At 41.0% G+C, this 21,449-nt stretch overlaps 2 protein-coding genes across 3 annotated transcripts in view; both read right to left on the bottom strand.

The window, feature by feature from the left end:
* Positions 1 to 4,175: 4,175 nt before the first annotated feature.
* dyrk3 (dual specificity tyrosine phosphorylation regulated kinase 3) lies at positions 4,176 to 14,522 on the bottom strand. 2 transcript variants are annotated; one of them, XM_030133669.1, is made up of 6 exons: positions 13,643 to 14,522; positions 11,472 to 11,581; positions 8,169 to 8,374; positions 7,742 to 8,033; positions 7,163 to 7,579; positions 4,176 to 6,903 (listed from the first exon to the last, which is right to left on the bottom strand). In XM_030133669.1, the coding sequence occupies exons 1-6, from the start codon at positions 13,683 to 13,685 to the stop codon at positions 6,172 to 6,174; spliced, it is 1,800 nt and encodes a 599-aa protein (XP_029989529.1). In that variant the 5' UTR covers positions 13,686 to 14,522; the 3' UTR covers positions 4,176 to 6,171. The 2 variants fall into 2 exon arrangements, with proteins under 2 accessions (XP_029989529.1, XP_029989530.1); XM_030133670.1 differs by lacking the exon at positions 13,643 to 14,522 and adding an exon at positions 11,871 to 12,036.
* Positions 14,523 to 18,464: 3,942 nt separating this feature from the next.
* rassf5 (Ras association domain family member 5) overlaps positions 18,465 to 21,449 on the bottom strand; it is a 32,083-nt gene continuing 29,098 nt past the window's right edge. The window contains exon 6 of the mRNA XM_030133950.1: positions 18,465 to 20,918. Coding sequence (XP_029989810.1) covers positions 20,775 to 20,918 — 144 coding nt within the window. The 3' untranslated portion in view covers positions 18,465 to 20,774. The remainder of the gene's footprint in view (positions 20,919 to 21,449) is intronic.

The following is a 21,449-nucleotide window of genomic DNA, read 5'->3' as shown; positions in this document are numbered from 1 at the left end:
ATATGGCCTACAGGCTTAGACCTGCTGAAATCTTCTCATGGAGAGGAGAGGGAGAGGGAGAGGGAGAGGGAGAGGGAGAGGGAGAGGAGAGGAGAGGAGAGGAGAGGAGAGGAGAGGAGAGGAGAGGAGAGGAGAGGAGAGGAGAGGAGAGGAGAGGAGAGGAGAGGAGAGGAGAGGAGAGGAGAGGAGAGGAGAGGAGAGGAGAGGAGAGGAGAGGAGAGGAGAGGAGAGGAGAGGAGAGGAGAGGAGAGGAGGAGTAGTTAGGTCAGTAGAAGTCAGTGTGCTGAAGGGAATGCAGGTATGTAGGTAGGTGTTTCGGACCATATGGGCAGGAGGTGACTGGGTTGATGTCTAATGGGATTGATCTAATCTGCTTTCACATTCATGGCAACAGAGAAGAGAGACAGACCTTATGCAAGAACATTATCATATTCGTATCATAGCTTCCTCATACTCTTTTTTTAGTGCAGCTGATTTGTGTGAGTGTGTCGTTTTACATTTAAGATTCAACAGGTTTAACTGTCATATGAACAGGATAAGACATAGCAGTTACACCGTTCAATGACATTCTTGTTTGTTATTCCTCCTTCCACAACATAATTAAAAACAGAAAAAAACATACTCAAATAGAATAAGTAGATTTACAATTGAAAATACTAAATGTATTAACAGTGACTGGGAAAGAAGACATATAGGAAGGAAGGTATTCCATACAAGTCACGTGTTAAGTCACATTGTTCAGTAGTGTATGTACAGGATTTAAACAACAGTGGCTGAGGAAGAAAAGTGCCCGGTGTTTATATTGTTTATTCCACATGTATATTCTATCTTATTGCACGTATGGACAAATGCTTAGAAAATACTCATAACTTCAGAAAACTGTGTAAATGACCCTCAGAAGTATGAAGAGGACACTATCATAGTGTGACAGTCATAGGATAGTAATAGGAGGTATTAAAATAAAATCATTTAGTTAAAAGTTACACATACACATTAATCTTACAAAACATACACATTAATCTTACTAACAATTATAAACTATCACACATTCTCCTGTATGGTGAAAAAACAGCTACTCTCAAACCAAACCTGTAGTCACAATCTAATGTAATGTAAACATGCTGAGAGTGTGTGTGACAGACTGCAGTGGGACGAATAAGAGTGAATGGTTGGATGTGAATGAATTTTATATATAGATGGAGTTATGAAAATGCATTTTTACCTCCGCCGAGGAGGTTATGTTTTTGTTGGTGTTGGTTTGTCTGTTTGTCTGTGTGCAAGATAATTCAAAAAGTTAAGGATGGATTTGGATGAATATTTCAGGAAATGTTGATACTGGCACAAGGAACAAATGATGAAATTTTGGTGGTGATTGGGGGTGGGGGGGCCACTGATCTGCCTTGGCGGAGGTCTGCGCTCTACGAGTGCTTTTCTAGAAAAGACAGCGCAGACCTCCGCCAAGGCAGATCAGTGGCCCCCCACCCCCGATCACCAAAATTTCATCATTTGTTCCTTGTGCCAGTATCAACATTTCCTGAAATTTTCATCCATATCCGGGGAACTGATCTGCCTTGGCGCAGGTCTGCGCTCTCCGAGTGCTTCTAGTTTTTTTACTGCTTTTTATGTTTTAGTTTTTATTAATGTCTGTTTTTTTAATGATAACATGAGCCTGCCCAGGGACTACAGGTGGAAATTAGCACTAGTGCTACAACCTGGCACACTACATCTCTCCTTTTTAAGGTTAATATATATTGTGCTTTGTCCCTGTCAATGAAAAATGAAAAGGTCCGATGAATGACAAAAGCTTTTCCTAAATCAGCCTTAAGTGGCACAAGTAGAAGTTCTTGCATGTCTAAAAAGATAATATGCAAATCTGTTGTTTTTCACTGACACCTCTTTATTACATGATTTATAAAGAACTATCATTAATAGGTTACGGATTAAAATAAGAACAAGTCTAAAGACAACACAATAGGCCCAGATGTATCACTTCTGAGCTATATTTAAATATTAAGGTCATCATTACAAAACCATGTCTCATCTTGCCTTCCTGCTTGTTTAACCTGATCTCATAGCAATTTGCTTACACATTTTTTATGAGGCCACAATGACTTGGTGTAGATAGTGGAAAGACTGAGCCTCACCCAACACGCGGCTGATGAGAAATTATGATACCAATTTTACTGTGAAGCGTTGTCTTCATTCTTTAAATGTCAGCTGGCATCAAACGCTCAAAGTTTCCTTTGCATGGCCAACCACCTTCTCACTAAAGAATACCTTTGTCGCCTTGGACAGAAGTGATGTTGCTTAACCGGTTCCCACCCCCCTCCTCCTGTTGCGTGTATACAATACCTGACTTCTTCTTCCCTCAGGGCACCTTCCTGTGAGAGTAAACATCTATGAATCATCAGTGTTACCAGCGGACAAGAGTCTGTGCTCATTTAAACCCCTACCATCTCCTTTTCCCTCCCTGGCTTCGGTGATTATTACTGGTAATGTCACGGATCTGTTGTTATCTGCAAATATGGGACAAAGGGCAGACATGTGGACGATGAAAATACGGGAACTCACAAGGAAGTGCGTGCAAAGTACTTAGAAGAAGAATACATGCTAAAATTATCTCAGTTATAAGGTTACTCTCTGAATGTGAATGTAAGCTTTTTCCTGGATTTGCAGTTTCCCAAAGTTCCATCGTGTTGTGAAAAGTTGGAACACCTGAGCTCACTTCAAGGTAACAGGTGAAACAGGTGTGTAGTGACATCACGCTCCACCCACAAACCTGCTTCACATGTCACAACAGCGCAGATACAGCTGTAAATGAAGAATGATGTAAAGATGTGTCAACGCTTAGTCACTGACTCACAGTAAACAAACCGATACTGATCATTAGTTTTATGATCAGCAGCTGTATCTATCCCACTGAGCTTTACTTGGATATGTGTCATATTAAATATTTGTACCGCAGTTACAAATGACACCTGTATGTGTCTTTTTGTAAACGTCCAGTTGTGTCTGACTTGCACTTCTGGATATCATATGACCCAGATGATCGTCCACTGGCATCTGTTACAGTCTTTGTTGCCTGTTCTTTATTTTTCATGACTTTCATGGAAGCGCACAATGACAGAGTAGTGTCAGTATCAAACACTGCCTTTAAGTTTTATCGCAGGTTACCGACTCATCATTGCCCTAGTGTGCACTTAATCTGTAACCCAATCACCCACTGAAATCCAACTCACTTTAAGGTGATTCACCAGCAGCAGAATCATGGGCTGTCTAGAGACACTGTTTCATAACAGGCCCCAGGTGTTGGATGACAAAAACATGGGTTACCGTTGGTTACCCGAGGGTCAGGTTAAGCAAGAAATTGCTTTTCATCTGAGCCCAAGTTTCTCTTCATCTATTGTGTCATCCATGCGCTCCTCAGGGATCAGATATTTCATCGGAGGTTCATGTAAATTTAGCTAAAAATCCTCTCAGGGTCCAAGGACAAAAGCCTATCCAGCTCTGCAATGTTTCAACTCGACGCATCATGGCTTATGTTTACATTACAGTGGAAAAAAATATTAGACTATCAAAAGTCATCAAAAACAGTTAAGGAATCAAGTACTAACTCCTGTGTGTATCATGTGATTAAAACAGACAGAAAAGAAAACATGGAATGAATAAAAGCACTGTTTTTGGCAGTACAATGCCATAGCTATTGATATAAAAACTTAAGTGATTTTGGTTATTATCAAGAAAACTATGGAAAATGGCCAGATATCAACTCTGAAATTAAACTTTTATGAGCTATTTTTGTTGTTATCATTATATTTGTCTACACAAATGTACCTTTAATTGTACCAGGCATTAAAATGAACAAGAAATTGAAGAAAACAAGGGGTGGTCTAATATTTTTTTCCACAAATGCATGTTGTACATTAAATATAAAAATCACCTCTATAATCTTAGTAAACAGCTAATCAGTATTACCTTTACAAATATTGTTTTTACATTAAATAATTGTCTTGATTTTTTCAGATAATTTTTTTCAATTTATTTTTTTGTTGACTGATTGTCCTCTGCAGCAGACTTTTTTTTAAATAAAGCTGTGAAACTCTTGTCTCCTACAGAAAAAAAAATATTGTTGGGTCTTAAAAGTTTAAAGCAGAAATCACCCAAGCACAGCACAATTCATTTAATAATAATTTTTATTTTCTTTAGAAAAAGAAACTATCACAACTTCATTTGGTTACTGTACAGTTTCTCTTCTCATAGTCACTCGGTCTGATAACAGGTTGGATTTCATGCTGGAACACCAAACACCCTCCTACTAACGCACACCACTAGTACAACATGACAGTATACAACTTTCTCTTTTTACGCTTCTGCATTTTTACGTCCTCTGATATTCTGGAGCGAATTGCAATAGAAACCACTTCTATAAAAAAATGGAGACAGAGTACAAATCCCTGACAGCTTCACTTAGAAAATGAGGGAAGAGAGAAAGAACTCTGAGCGGTGTGGTCCATACAACATGCACCTGATGTGTTTGTGTGTTCGTGTCTGTGTGCATTTGGACAGCACCATAATTCACTGTGTGTGAGTTTGATAGAGGTTTCCTGCCCTACATGAGAGTGAGAAAACGAGAGAGAGAGAGATGGTGGGGGAGGAGAGGGAATCTAGGTCAGATTGAGGAGCATGCAGACCCCCTTTGCAGCCACACTCATAAATGCATTCTCTTGCTCTCAGTGGACAGAACTGCATGCATGTTCATCCATAGTCAGGACAGAGGACTGCGAGTGGATAAAAGCTACTATAGGATTAAGGGATGTATCAAGTATGTCTCCCTGAGAAACATTTCTTTCTTCTGTACCATAAAACTCCATCTTTTACACTGGCCAATCTCCTCCAAACCTCCCCCAGAGAAAAAAAACAAACAGATCTTGGCTCATATTAAACACATCGCCCTTCATATAATCCCATGATCTTTCTCACCTTGCACTTCTTCCATCAGGATTAATGCACCACTGCCAACTCTCACAGCTGCCCATTAGAGGCACAGGCAGGTAACATTCGTACAAACTTTTACTTTCCAACTGCAACTTTCCTGGCAATCTCCCCGCAGGTGTGTATGTGCAATAACGTGCAGCTCTGCATTTCTGTCGTATGTATCAGTATTTGTGAGCCAGCCGGACACAGTGAACTCACTTTAACCAACTTGTGACGTTCGTACCATGACACCTTGGTGACAGAGTTGGAGTAGAGCTACTGTCCTCCCCACCCCCACCTCCTCTCATTTAAATGGAGTTGAAAAGGGGGTGGGTACTGTAATAGGTCATCCTATACCCTCCCACAGTAGCACCACGAAGCTAAAGCACACACACATACTAATGTCACATATTGAGCTCACATGCAAGCACCAGGGATCAGGAAAAGTAGAAAAAAAAAAAAAAAAAAAAATTGCAATTAGAAAAAAATTTGGATTTATTGCTAAAAAAAATGTTTCCCAATTAAGCACTACATAATGCCAATCCTTCATTACCTGTGTAAAAGGCATTTGTGTTGTGTATCTGAGAGTGTCAGTGTGTGCAGGGCCTGAACACTAGAGCAGGATTCTTTCTACAAAATCATGCGGGCTGAGCGAATCTTTTCTTGGTAGCTCTGACCTGATGAGAGTAATCTCTTTAGCCCTTTTCAAGTTTCACTCATATACGAGTAGTCCCACACTTAGGGCAGTGTCCTACGAGTGTTAAGAAAGGGTGTCAAGTGAGGCAAGTGACAGTGCAGGTGTGCTTGAGTGTGTCTGACTAAAACACATCACTCACGTGAGAACACGCGCAGGTTATAAACAGTTGCTCATTTACGAAGCTGTCCACTCACACAATGAAGTTCTTTAAAAAGCATTACCTAAATCAAACCTTATCAATGTGGCTGTATACAGAAAACTCCACAGCCGCTCATGAAAATCCTCTGTATAAAAACTTTTGAGTGTGTCTTTTATTGTCTTTCTTGGTTCACCTAATATCAAAAACAAGAAACTGGGGTGTCGACACCTCTCAGTAGAAAACAAATAAAAGAACAACCAAACAAGTTTTAAAACCTAGACTCCACTCTCTCTTGTACTCCTCCTGAGGAGTACAGAGGAGAACTGAGTGGGGTGAGAGAGGAGATTAAAGGACTCTCTCTCTAAGAGACAAGTTTGGGTAGGACTGTGCGGAGAGGTATAGCCTCCCCTGAATCACCCATCATGTTGCTCCTCAGTTTGTTGTTGGCAGCTGTGGTTCCTAAGCCAGGCCCCCCTTTGGCCATGATCGAAGGGAAGGAGGTGCTGTGGTGCTCAGGGAGCCGCTTCACTGTGGCCCCTTGGCTCTTCTCTGCCCCGGGTAGGGGTTTAGGCATCCTGCGATACAGCCAAGGGTGCCTGAGGGCCTGGCTGGGGGTGAGGCGAGACGAAGGGTCCCAGTCCAAGCACTTCTTTATGAAGTCAGTAAAGGTGGGGTCCTCGCAGCCCTTAAGTGCAGCGCTCCACTCTTTGCTGCCCGGTGGACCTCTCATTTTGCCGCGGCGGGAGCGAGACCCTGTTAGCACAGTGGCCCCTGTGGGCAGTGTGTTGGCTCCACAGTAGCGGGGGTGACCCTTGGAGTTGATGAAGTTCTTTGCCCTTTTGGCCTGCTCCAGAACCTTTTGGGGAGGCATGCCCAGCAGCTCCATGACACAGGCCAGCTGGTCACCCTCGTCCTCCCCGGGGAACAGTGGGTAGCCGGTCAGCAGCTCAGCCAGAATGCAGCCGAAGCTCCACATATCGATAGGCAGGCCGTAACGCGAGCCAAGGATCACCTCCGGAGCCCGATAGAAACGAGACTGGATGTAGGTGTACACGCGCTGGTGTTCAAAACAGCTTGAGCCAAAGTCAATCACCTGCAGAGACAGAAGAGGACAGACCCGTCACAACACAAACACATCTAAATCTGCTTACACTTCACATTTTACATCTAGATAATGGTCCTGTTTTGGCTAATTCAATTGCTTTAGATTTTAATTTTCTTATAAACGATCAGCTCAAAGTACTCCTAATGTCACATAAGCACACAAGTGTATGCAAATCTTAAATATTTATCCTTTAATGTTTCTATGATCGAAATAATGGTTGGTTGAATAAATGTGGCAGGGGACCTACCTTGATGCCGCTGCGTCCCTGCTGTTTGAGCAGGATGTTTTCCGGTTTGAGGTCACAGTGGATAATTCGGTGTCTGCTCAAGGCCTCGAGACACTGCAGGATGGAGTGGGCAAATTTCCTGACCAGTGGCAAACTGAAGCCCTGAAACTTGTTTCTTTTGATGAGCTCGTACAGGTTCATACTCAGCAGCTCGAATGTCATGCAGATGTGGTTGCGGAAGGTGAAGTTTTCAAGCATGTGCACAACATTCATGGTGCCATTGCGATCCTGCTTGCGTAGGTGCTCCAGGATGTGGATCTCCTCCTGCGCTTGGCGGTGGAAACGCTTTTCATTCCGTACCATTTTCAGAGCCAGGTGTTGTTGGAGTTTATGGTCGTATACTTTGGCTACCTGACCGAAGCTACCTTTACCAATGATCTGAAGAGGACAGAAGACAGGAAGTTTTAAAGTGGGACAGTGAAAAACCTGAAACAACAATACTATTATATATAGTATTCCAAAACACCTGACTGGAAATGAGAAAACTCCCAAAAAAAGACTAATAGTAAAAAAAAAAAAAAAAAAAAAAAAAAGTCATACCTTTAGAAATTCATAGCGATAAGCAAGGTGATCATGAGGAACGTGAATGTATCCTCCCTGCTCATCATCGTAGCCACAGTTGTTGTTGCCTCCAGCTACAGCAGGCCTTTTCTTGGCATTGGGTCCCACAAAGTAGATGTCTGGGAAGGTGTGGATCTCCGTCTGCTCCAGTGTGGTCAGTTGAGATCGGTACAGTCTCAGAGCCTGGTCAGGGGTGAGAGGGCCACACAGTTTGGTGCCACTTCCACTGTGCTGACCAGAGGAGTCGCTGGAGCCTTTACTGGATTCAGTGCTGTAGCAAACCACAACCAAACAGAAATACAGACACAGATAAAGACAAGACAAGGGTTACATGATGTGATTGATCACACTTTGGATTTTTAGACACCAATGTGGTTTTTAAGGATTTCTTTAGTGCCTTTCTCACCTGTCTACACTATGCTCCTTGGACAGGCTGGAGACCAGGGCAGGTTTACTGGACGTCTGACCAGTGGTCCCACTATTCTGAGTGGTTGCCGTGGTTATGGCATTGATCTTTCGATTGTTACTCGAGTCTTCGTAAAGGTACTTGACCTTCAGTTGGCCACCTCGCACAGTTACCTGATCCCTCATTACGCCCTTGTTACTGACAACCTGAGAGGAAAGAGAGACAACAGACACAAAGAATACCGTTAGGAAATCCAGCTGTTAACACATTACTCTAGTTTATCTATTCTGTGAACAGCATCAACACAATGCACCTCTTATGTGTCCCGTTAATGTAGTTAATAGAATTAAGAAAGAACATTTGTATGTTACACCACGTTTGTAACTACAGAACAGTGACGCTTGATGTGTAACAGCTTTTAGCCTGTGAAAAAAACCTCAAACAGAAAAACTAATGAGTCTTTTAAGCTCATTTTTGCAAACAAAGACCAGTAATGGAACTATTGAAAAACTGTAAATGGAACTAACGCCATTTGCATATAAACCCTCCACACTAAAGAAGACTCTAGTGGAGCTGATTTGCATGTATGAGAAGAAAGTATCACATATCAGCCCATGAGCAATCCAACAATGTGTTACCAACAAGCAGAACCTGTTCAAATTTTACCAACAGCTATCTTCGAAGCAAATACTGTTGTGCCATTAGCAGAAGCAGATAGAAAAGCGTCAACCGGCACAACTGGTTTACTCAGCACGGGTCTGGAGCTAGGAAATTCAGTCACCCACCCCCAACCATAAAACATCCACAAAGGCCTAAGTGCTTATTTGAACCTGTTACCAACAAGGTGTGTCTCTTAAAACCTTTAACTTTTAAAAGTCCAGCACGTCACCACCAAAACAACATATATCCTAGTTGGGAGTGAAAAACAAATCTAACAGTTGTACAAACCTTCTAAAACATGGTGTGCAGCTATAGATTAATGCAAGTTTAGGCTCTCCGCAAAAACAACTATCACTTTAAAGGTGACAAAACCAAATTGGATCTTGGGACTTGAAAGGTTACACAAGTTTAAGGAAACCTCCAGAGTCTTGTTCTTGCCAGCCAGTAAACAGCTACATTTTGGCAACCCCAGGAATTCATTCCTTGTTTCTCTCAGTCTCTCGTTCAAGTCTCTTTTTCTTACCAGCGGAAAGAACCTTCCACAAGATTATGGAGCACAAGGGAAATGACAGTCATTAAAGTTAGATTATACTTTTAAACTGTGGAGGCAGTGTGGCTATTAATATGACACACTGACATACACTCAACTTGAGCTTCTTCTATACCTTATTTACTGTGTTGTCTTTCAAGGTGTCTGTTTTGCGTATCCTAATGGCAGAGTGAGGAAGGGACAATCAACCCAAAGGTTTTTTTTCCCCTCTACCTAGAGAGGAGAAAACTTGTTTCACTGCTATGCTGCACTGTAAGGTTTTAACTTCCACTTGTGCATACAACTCAACAAGGCAGTGGATAAAAACAAACCCGCTGATAAAGACAACAACGAGGGGAAAAAAAACACATTAAAACTAAGTGCTGACATGTTTCACTGAAAGAGGATTCAACTTGGTGTGTGTTTGTGTTGTAAGCTTGAATCCTAAAATAGAGAAGGAATGCAGTGTGGGTTTCCATAGATGTAACCATATAGTCCTAACTTATTACAAAAGCCCTACTGCTGACCCAGTGTGCCATGCAGCTGGCGTCCCAAAGCTATAGTACAAACACAGTGAATGTCATTGATTGAGCCCCCTGTGCCTACACACAGACACAAATACGGGGATAAAAATCAAAGCTACAACATGTAGGGCTCCAGCAGTGATGGATCATTATTGATTTACTGGTCAGGGATTTTTCAAAGTGACCAGTGATTGAGTTGGAAACCAGAGAGCATGAATCCTGTGTAACTAAGGTGATACTGAGGGTGGAGAGTCCTCTGTGCAAATCTGCATGGTGCAACAGATGGAGAAGAGCTAATCTCTTTGCTGTCAGACAAACACCTAAGTATGCTTCCCTTCTTCTCAGAAGCATTGGAGTTGCACAACCAACACAGACCTGTGTGACGAACACACCTTGGCAAAATGTCATGCAGATGTCTATACCCATTTTGACAGGAACCTCTGACTGTCTCAGGTTAATTTTGGTCAAGTTACACAAGACAAACTGAACCTTCAATTAATAACATGTTTACTTCTAACCAAATTCTAGAATTTATTATCCAAATAGAGGAGTACTTGCCACAACACACCTAACTGGGGTAAACTGTCAGTCATATTCACTTGATGATATTACCTCTGTTAGGGCTGCACTGAGCGTGACAGAAAATACAAAGGAAGAAGAGCAGGGCTAGAATAGAAAACTAGGCCTAACCCTTGCCATGCACAGTGATGCCGGGTTACAAGAGAAAGAAAGGAAGGAGGGGGAGAATGTTGATTGGTGATTTTGTTTGTGGGTCACATTTTCAAGTCCAATAAATCTTTACAATATATCAAACCAGTCCTTTTGCTGGTGTGGGACAAAGTGGAGTAGCATTGTCACTGTGTGTGCATTTTATGCCAAACATGGCATTTACAGAGGAGGAAGGTACCACATGACCTGAGGCCTGTGATGAGAAACACATTCCGGCCTGCTGCAATGTTTTGGATATTGCTACGCTTATTCTATCTGAAACAAGTCTGAAGGTCATTTCAGAAATAACTGAACTGCCGATCAGAAAACAGGTACCATACATCGATATGTATAGGGCCACCTACTCCAGACTTTAATCTGCATATTAATAGGGATGGTTAATGGTAACCCCACAAACATGCACAATGTGATACAGACCTGCTAATACTGCTATACAGAGTTGCATTTGGTTCTTCTATCATTTTTCCATGTCAGATCAGGACGATAATGTCAATATTAACCTTTTGCATCATTCAAACAGCAAAACACGAGTGCTGATATCTGTTTAAGAGGGGAAACAAAATGGCCTCACTACAACTAATATGAGACAGTCACGAAGAACTGTCCGCAGTGAAACGCATTCTTGTGTACTTCCAGACAGTCAATCAATAGAAGTGATCTACCAATCACGAATTACAAAGCTGAAGGAGGAGGAGGAGCGGTGTAAATGAGAAAAGTGGTGCCGAGAAGGGAATCTCTCTCATAGGAACAGGATGTCTGGAGACAGAGTGTGCTCCAGCACAGGAAATGGGGCTTTACTGAATGTGTGTGTGTGTGTGTGTGTGTGTGTGTGTGTGTGTGTGTGTGTGTGTGTGTACTTACTGTGTGTTTGGGCATAGGGGGCAGCCCAGATGGACTGTTTGTATCTGCTTCGTCTTTAAGAATGTGGTCTGTCCTCATGTAAGAGTCGTAGAGACCATCACCATGGCGTGCTGTGGGAACAAAGATGAACAAATAAATTGCCTGATAATATCAAGTCATCAAATTGACAACACAGACACACTCGGGGATAAAGGGTGAAGATAACATTCAGAGTTCACAGAATGCAATCTAATCTTCTTCACAAAGACAGACAATGCCCCATTTGTTCAAACCAGGCAATGGCTCATTGATTATTTCATCAGTGAGCCTGCCAATTCTAATATCTACCATGAAATTAAAAAAGCAAGTTTGGTGAAGCTAATTGAATCAGTAGCTCTGGCCTCAGCTAGGCAGCCTTACCAACAGGGCTCTCTTTAGACTGCGTGGGATGGATATCGTCTGGCACAACATCCTCACACACATTTACTGTGAAAAGCCCATTATTAGCAGATTCACCATTGTGTCTATTGTGTCCAATACATTGTACCCAAGGCCAGGACTCCAACCTGACCAGCTTAGATAGGGCTTAGGGTCCCAGATCGCTAGCGCTGCAAGTGGTATTATTGGCCTAATGGGGGTAACAGATGCCTCTGTGACGACAGCATCTTTCCGTCTGCCCATCTGTCCATTCAGGCCGAGTCATGTACTGCACACACCAGGTGTGTTCAGAAATAGAGCTCATATAGAAGGATGTGGGTGCTTGTCATTCAACACTGCTGTGTGCGTGTGCTCACCTAAGTGGCACTGAGCCAAACAACAAATGTGAAATGATACACATAGAGGAGATAGGTGAAGACTGTAGGACGACTCCAGTTACTCAGACGACAAACCCCATCGACCGGCTGTTCATCTCAACGGTCATTTAGCTTGCACAAAAGTTGCTGCTTAGGTAGAGGCAACTTGCCAGTATTAATCTCTAGTATCTTGAAATGACGCAGCATAGCCCTTTTTGTGCTGGGTTAGGTCATTAAAAGCCCAAAATCGTGGAAGACTCTGTGTTCTGCCCAACTAGCCCATGAGAGTGTTGTAACTATGTGCAGGTGCGTCAGAGCCCATGTCACCAGTGCTTGCAAGCTTGTCAACAGACCAGCTCTGGGACAGATTAGACCTGCTGCCAGGATACAGACGCATTAGACCTGCACAGCACAGCAAACAGAGGCATTAGGGTCCACTCATAATATTAGGCAAGAACAGACTCCATTAGCTCTCTGCAAACTTCTAATTACTCAGCAGGGGCTCAACACTTTTTGCATAACATCTGACTCCGCTGTCCAAGCAAACTTTCTCTGGAAGAGAAACAAACAGAGCTTGAACCTCTATGACACTAAACATCCAGCCTACTTTGTACAGCTGGCCTTCAGCTCTCCACACTGTGAAGGCTAGAGAACAAGGTTCAGACACGCAGATAGGGCTGATCATGTGTTGTTAAACGTGTATGTGAGATAAAGTAAGTTTTCTGTCCCCCCTCTTCCTAGTATTCTGAACAAAGAGCCTCCTTATAGTCAATAGGTCCAATGTACAGACAGCATATCTAACAGGGACTTCTTGAAAGCCATGCTGCATTACATTTTCTAGTTTACAAACAAGATAAATAAATGCTAGCGCCTCAATCACGCTTCATCCAAATAAAGCTGAGCTCTCGATGCCAATAAAAGAATGAATAACAATTACAGCTGTTTAAGAGATAAGAATCACCGTCATGGGGCAAATTTTAAAGCAACTGCAGAAAAGGAACTGACTTAAATATGGAGGCGTAGCATGCTTTGATAAGGATAGCTAATTGCTTACTGAGAAGACATAAAACTAACGCAGCTTCCTGGACTGACTTCAAAACATTCACACACAGAAGCTTCCTGATCGACATGGAAACACAGGCAAATAAAAACAACCCTGCGTCTGCATGCATCAACTCCAAATCAAACCTGACTTTTCCAAAACGTCAACGAAAACCACTCATATTGCTGATGTTGCTGTAAACGCCAACAGCTTTTCAAAGGTGTTGTTGAAATATAAAACTTCTAACGTTCAGCTTTCATCTTGTTACAACTTTGAATTTAACATGAGAAGTGCAAATCTTTCCCCAACACCCGTGAAGCGAAGTAGTTGACATTCAAAACTTTTGTTATGGTTACCTGTTGATATTGGGCCCTCTGGTTTCCTGCTTATTATCATCATGATTGCATTTAATACGTGATGCCAGCATCCGAAGTGAAGAAAAAACCTTCCAAATAAGCAGGTAAAGAACAAAAGGGCAAACTACTTTGACGTAGCCTCTGTAGCTAACAGCATGTATAAGTTTGCGGTGGTCGGTGTGAGTCCAGGTAGCCTTGAGTTGTGGTTTGGACTGAACTAACTTGACTTATTCTTTCCTTGGGTCAGCCAGCTTTTCTCTCGGCGTATACTGTAATTTATCGTTGCTCTAAAAACCACAGAAATGTGCATTCAGTGCGCTGCTTTCACACACAAACTTAGCCTTGGCTACAGTTGAAAAAACCTGAGCAGTGGATGGGGGTCGTTTCCTTCTGCTAGCTAGCCAGCTAGCTCGCACAGCCACAAAAACAGTCGTCCGCCCGTGAGCCGCTCCCTCCGTTAAAAATAGTTTGAGTCCAAATATTACAGCTTGGTGGTCTGACCCGTGTGCCCCTCGCCTTTCTCTGTCGGTACAGTGAGTCGATCCAGAGCACCATTCCCGTGCTTATTCCCGGTGAGTTTGTAGTTAGCAAACAGCGACGCTACCACTCGTTGAGCCCCCCAGGATTCCGTCCCCCTCCGGGACAGGATGGGGCAGCTTCGGTCGTCTTCGGGGGTAGCTAGCCAAAAACAGGCTAGCTCGTTAGCTGTACTCAAGCCCCATGTTCACTGCGAAAACAAGCTGGGCATCTTCTCCTCAGACGGACTTCACCTGTATTCAGCGCAACAAAGCTGCAGTGTTTAATCCGTCTTCTCTGTGGTTGGAGTATCTTATTCGACGCAACTGTGTGTTGTTGCTAAGGGTGTCTTCACCAGCCCGGAGTCAGCAGGCTCTGGAGGGAGGGAGCGGGGCGGCGCTTAGCCAGCACCCACACCCATTAGCACTGCGCCCCCCAGCGGCCAAAGGAGGTACTGCACACACCGGGCCCCGCATCACTGTGGTCCAGCTGCAGACCCGGACTGGAAATCTGCTCCAGTTAAAGCTGGATCTGCTGCAAAACGAAAAAGGCACCAGCAGAAATTCTCCATCACAGTCCTAAATTTAACCCTTTCATGCATGAATTATGACAACCTTAATCAAGATTTTTTCCTGAGTGTTTTTATTCCTCTTTAAGCATGAAAAAACAATGATTGTTTTTTTGTTTGTTTGTTTGTTTGTTTGTTTGTTTGTTTGTTTGTTTGTTTTTGTGAACCTATTTTTCATGGGGTTATAAAAATGTCCAGTCAGATGGACACCATGCATTTACTGACATACTGTGTGAAAACTATCAAATACATGTTTTTAATGCTGTTAATCTGTTCTCACATTTTAACATTCTAGAACCTCCTGAGGCCCAGCAATGTATTTTTGTCCTCTGTAGGGAACAAGAGTTTTACAGCTTTACAAAAAAAAAAAAAAAAAAAAAATGCTGTCCACTGCAAAGGACATTCCATAATTAAAAAAAAAAAAATCTAACTGAAAAAACTGTTGCGTCATGCTGTTTCCAATCAAGACAATTATCAAATGTAAAAAAGCCAAAACTTTTCCTTTCCTTAGTGTCTAGGTATTACTCAGATATGCAAAAAAAAAAAGTTGTTTAAAAAAAAAAGCCCTGTTAATTACAGTCTAATAACCATTACCAACTGATTTACACTCAAATATGTTAGTGCAGCCCAGGTTGATCAAGAACAGTAATGGTATGAGTGTCAGCATATGGGATGATGCATAAGCGTCCACTGTGTTGGTTGATATGGAACTAAAACAACAAAACCCATGAATATACAAGAGAACAGCTGGAGAATAACTGTCCACTAGAGTGACCACTGTGCATGAAAGGGTTAAAATGCTGCTTAACTCATGCAGGCCCAACTAGCCAAATCAAATTTTCTCTCTGACTTTTTGTAAGCAATTTAGTACTCCTGATTCTATTATCCTCTGTATTTTGCATTTTTTCTGTGTAAATCAGGTATTTTCTTATATTTAAACCACTAATCATACAGGTGTTCATAAAAGCTCATGGTAAATTCAAAGGTTATCATATCAGATTATATAATTTCAGCAAAGATGTCATTAACTAAACATAAACACAAGCATCTCCAAACAGTCATTTGTCAAATAACATGAGTTTTACTGGTGAATCAATGTTGCTGAAGATGACAGTGTTACCATGTTCACTACGGAGCCTCTGAGCATCCAAAGGGTCATACCTGATGACCAGGAAAAGCTGAGAAACTGCATTATACCTCAGTTATTTGCATGTATTGATAAAATTAGTGATTCAACAGATATTAAGCATTTTGGATCATCTTTGGGAGTTAACAAAAAGTACTTAAATCCCAGCAAAAACTTCAGTAGATATTAAAAGTACTCCTCACAGACAGATTCCTTTCAAAGTTTTCTAGAGTATTAGGCCATGTTATTGTGATGGTAGCATGTTAATGTATTTTGTAGGGTATACCTCTGGGATCTTTAGTGGTATAGACCAGCATCACATCATCAGCATATGCCTTTTTTATGTAAAGCATGTCAAGTAACTTAAGTCCCAAATTTAGTGGAGTAAAACATATAGGAAAAGTGAAATAGAAAATAGAAATACTAAGATTAAATATAGGACGAATATTTTGTGTCAAAGCTGTATATAAGTACTCTGGAGTAAAAGTCAGTTACGTTCTACCTTTGGGTATTGATCGAAACATATATATAGGTAATACTTCAACTATAAGTAATGCACAATGACAATAGATTAATATATTAATAAATATGTTATAGATCAGTTGTGATGTTAGATAATAAATCTGTGTAATTTAATATACATCAAGCCCAACTTTTGGGTTACTGTTGGTGAATAATGTGACTGGTGAGTGAGTTGGGTTGAAAAAGGTTGTGAGTGCCAAAGGAATAATTTTTGTAAGGTACTATTTTGCAAAATGTGATAAAATCCCAGTTTGCATTTAAGAATGTTAATCATTTTATATCACATCTAGATGGTCTACATTACCCGTAGAGAAAATCAGAAATGAGATATTACACTGGATGAGCTGCAGGAATAGATACACTTTCATGCTGGAGAAAACAAAAACTCATTATAACTCAAAGTCAAATGTTTTTGTCATTAACAACTTATACACAGTGCATAAATCTCCGCGAGTGAAGGAGCCACTGTAAATAGATCAGCTGATGAACATATCAGCTGACAGACATGGAATGAAGCCATTACAATATGCTATTAAATACTGAAGTAATTTAAAAGAAAAATACTGAACTTCTCAGTTTTTTTGCATTTCAGCAACATTTTGAGATTTTAACTTGAGCTACAGGAGCTTGAAACCCTCACACTCATAAAGGTAATCAATAATGACAATAAGCATTATTTGCAGCCCTGGGACTAGGCTGGTTCTTTGGAACCCCACTGTGCTTTTGGTTATTCACTTTTCATACCCTCTGAGAGAAGATGAACTGTGGATTGAAACTGGAGACAGTATGGAGATCTATACAGGGCTGGATATAGTTAGGGGACAGACAGAGTGAGATGGGCCAGGCATGAGAAGAGGAGCAGGCTAATTTCAGACAGTGATACATGCTGGGCCGAGGGTGATGCTAATCTTAGTTCATTCTCAGAGGTGAGAAGAGGGGTTTGTCTATATTTGCTGCCATAAATAAGCATAGTGACACAGTTTCAGGCAGCCCACTGGGCAGCAGCCAGCCCTTCAGGCCAGCTTGGCTGTGCTGAGTATTCTTAGTTGGTGGTGTAGAGAGAGTAGGGTGACAATACTTCTAAACTGATCTGCTTAATGCACTTTCCTCTTTAAATGTTACAGAGGTGTAAGTGTGAGGAACAAGCACCACTGCCAATTTACATGAATTTACAACCACAGCAAGAGATGGGGCCAGGTGCAAAGCTACCTATAGGTCCTTGTGGGGTTGGAACTCAAGCTGTATTTGGTCTCAGAGCCTGTGACAGACACTAACACCTGTGGGTTTATTGGTCTAACACCTTATTTTGACTGCCCTCTGAGAGAGGAATCTGCTCAAAGACAACCAGATTTAGTGCTGTTGTCGCTGTTGTGACACAGTTGACCCAGAATGCATTCCTTTATCAAACATAATCAAATATACAAACACAATCACACTCAGCTGCACATGACCAAACAGAACTTCCATTCTGCTTAATGGACATATAGCCAAATGAAAGTTCATGCTTTCAGATGAGATATCGCCACCTGCTGGTGGTTGGAAAGCAATGCTAGACAGTCATGTGAAAATTATATGACAGCCCAATGCTTTGCAGATATAAAAATATAGTAATGATAGAAATGATAGATCGCTAGAGGCTGTTCCATGACTGAAGTTAGTTCAAGAGTCCAGCTGTAAAAAACAAAACAAAAACAAAAACAAAACAAAAACTTCTGCTTGTCAGATTAATTTGGGGAAGTGAAATTAGTACAGGTTATCCTCCCTTTTTGTGACCCAACCCCTTGCTAAAAAAAAAAAAAAAAAAAAAGTATAGAAAAATGCCTTTCTGTGTAACTGTGGGGTTCATCCATCTCCTCTGTCACAGTCCATTTAGTTATCAATCTTCTGAAAAGGTTTTTGTGTAAAACAAATTCCTTCTGTATGACGTATAGATGCACAAGTATCTGTCTTATATTGGAGAAAGAAATGTACCCTGGGAGTCATTCTGAGTCCTGTTCCTAAAATGCAGAACTTAAGAAATGTTTTATGTCAATGTATTGTAAAGTTAAATCATGTTGCAACTGCTGAACAAAAGAACATTTTCAATTAGATTAAGGGGTGACCTTTTTTATTTCATTCTGATAATCTGTACAGTTCTACTGATATAGTTATACACACCTCTTCAAAAAAAATAATTTGCAAAGAAGCATTAGGTCTCAACATCCTTGATATACTATCACAGGGATGGAGCAAACCACGAAATAAATAACATGCACTCACACTCACACACACTGACTCTCACTCACCCGTACAAAGGTCTTGTTGGAAGGACAAACAGGTGTTTAGGGTGGGCGGCATAACGAAAAAAACATAATACATACAGTGTACAACACCACCCCAAGAAACACAGATGTATGTGCACACATGTAAAATAACCCATACATACACTCAGGCACCTGTGTACTGAAACACACTATACATAGATACACAGGAGCTCATGAAACAAAAGGCACTACTAGCAGGAACAGCTTGGGCTTTGGGTGGTGCCGTTTTACAAATCAACAGGTTTGGATTTACTGAAGCATGTGCTTATGGACAACAGGCCTCATTTATTAGTAATTCTGTCAAAGAAATGGAAAAAAATAAGTGAGAACTGTTGAAACGCTTCAGCTGAATGCATTCATTGTAGGATCCATGCACGCCAAATATATGTTCTTAACCCAATTTGCATTCAAAATGTGTTATATTACATAAGGACTTAATGTATGTGTGATATTTGATAAATGAGGCCCAATGAGGGAGCGCTGATGACACACACAGACACTCATAAAACACTATTCACATGATCCTCACTGCCCTAGATGAGCACACACACCAACCAGTAAGAATGATACCAAAGGAATAAGTATATAAATATTCATCATAGTAACAACAAAGTTAAATCTTATCACTCTTTTTCCAGTGTCTACATAATACTTAGGCATTGCAAATGCAAACACACCATTGGTACATCATAGCCATTATGACAAATTCAGAATTTTTCGTTAGTTTTTGGGCTGGAAGGTGGGAAGATAAAGGGAAAAAAACAGAAATGTATGTTGAGGCCTGGTTCTACAGAGCTGTGAGCAGTTCAGGAACCTGAATCTACTACTGTATATGTGCAAAACAGAAGCTGTCTTAATTTTTATACACTATCATTATTTTATATGTCACCTTTAATCCCATAAATTTACACATCTTTCATTCATTTAAAATCTTTTTATAGATCTATCCCTCAAAACTTTGGTGTTAAAATCCACTCACATTCAAAACAATCCAACTACACTAACAGTGCATGTAAAGTGTATTAATGGAGGAGTGTGAATTGCCTCCCTCAGTAGGCTTTGTTTCCAGGTGGAGTTCATACAAGGTTTGTTAAATCAGGAAAAGAAACATCACAGTTGTCATCTGAGGTTAGGATTGTGCATGTGCCTGTGTGTGTTTTAAAAGAGTAAAGGGTGGGAATGGGGTTGTATTAAAGATCTTCCTCGCATTAAAGTAGAAAAGTGAGATGATAAGAACAGAGAAGAGGGTGAAAAGGTAGAGTTTTGGACAACGTGGGCAAAGACGAGGTGGTGTCGGGTGGAGGGGAGATCTCTTTCCTCTTCCTTTAGGATTTCACTTTGATCATGTCATGCTCCCTGAGAAAAACCAGAAAATGGATATAAGTTGTTTCTTTTTTTATCCTTCCATTTCTCACTAGTCTAAATGAAAACACACTTCTGCACTGTGCACTGACAGCCAGGATTAAAACCCTAAATCCTAAACACCCCCCTCACAGATCCAGTCATCCTGTGTTTCAGCAAAAATGATCTGATGATACCCTCAATTAAGAAAAAAATGATTGTCCTTCCATTTCAAAGAGATACAGAAAAAAGTAACCATGCCTTCTGTTTTCTAACTCTATGTGCAGGGGGATGAGCTGAGGGAGACTCATGCATACAGTAAGTAACACTTGCAGTAGCAGCAGCAGCAGCAGTAGCAGAAGAAGAAGGAGACCTTGAACACCTCGGATTCACATCAGTCCCAAATGAGATCTCAAACAGTTGAAGATCTATCTCTAATTTTTCTGTGTGTGTCCTTGGCAATGAAAACACCACTCGTCCAATCTGCCAGTCGAGCACACACACTGTAGTCTTTCACGTCGCTCTCAGCCCCTGTGTTTCTCCTTAGGGAGTGCATGTATGGGTGGTGGGGGTCTGTGTGCGTCCTGAGAAAGGATATGCATCTGTGGGTGTACGTTTGTGTGTGTATGTGGAGACTGGAAACAAGGCCAGCACCGGCTCCAGTCTCGGAATAGATTATGGATGTTGTCTTGAGGGGTCACGGGACAAAGGGTCAGTTTTTCCCTGGGTTGTTGTCATAAAGTAACAGGTGAGGGGTCAAGGGTCGTGTTGTTTTAGGGCCTGTTGCAGTTTCTTTCGGTAAACAGCGTATTTTTGCTCTACTGCTCGAACACGCTCTGCCTCTTCCTTTTCCAGGATTACGAGGAAGTTATGCAGTTCGGGTACAGAGAACGCATGCCACTGTGGGAGAAAAGCAAAAAAAGAAAAAGCACAGGATTAATAATTATGATGGCACATGGGGTTTTTACACTTAACAAACATTAGCAGAGAAAAACTACTGTTAACTAGAATAAAAACTAAAATTATATTTTTTTCCGTTCTTGGAAACAAAGTAAAAAAAACCTACAATTAACACTTAAATATGAACTGAAATGAATTAGAATTGCAGGTAAATGAATATCAATTTCCATTTTAGCTAAGCATTAATGTTTTATGGTGTACAAGTGTAAAACAACTTATATGAGCTTTGCAAAATGAATTAGTAAATCAGTATAAAACCTGGAATAAAATTAACACTAAACCAATATTAATAATACAACTAAAACTAAATAACTAAAATTCCTTAAAATATGAGTAAAGAATCTGATCAATTTGTAAAACTGACTAAAACTAAACTGAAATTGAAAACTAAATACAGAATAAAATATACAGAATAAACATAAATAAAACAGCACTTGCTACATAATACATTTCAATAAAAGAAGACTTCAT

This window comes from Sphaeramia orbicularis, chromosome 5 (genome assembly GCF_902148855.1).
Source record: "Sphaeramia orbicularis chromosome 5, fSphaOr1.1, whole genome shotgun sequence".
NCBI lineage: Eukaryota > Metazoa > Chordata > Actinopteri > Kurtiformes > Apogonidae > Sphaeramia > Sphaeramia orbicularis.
This window is presented reverse-complemented; position numbering and strand designations above follow the sequence as displayed.

Coding starts and splice junctions, on each gene's coding strand:
- dyrk3 (XM_030133669.1), bottom strand. CDS start 13,685: ATGATGATAATAAGCAGGAAACCAGAGGGCCCAATATCAACAG. Junction 8,034..8,168: donor AAGGAGCATAGTGTAGACAG/GTGAGAAAGGCA, acceptor GGTTTGCTACAG/CACTGAATCCAGTAAAGGCT. Junction 7,580..7,741: donor ATCGCTATGAATTTCTAAAG/GTATGACTTTTT, acceptor TGTCCTCTTCAG/ATCATTGGTAAAGGTAGCTT.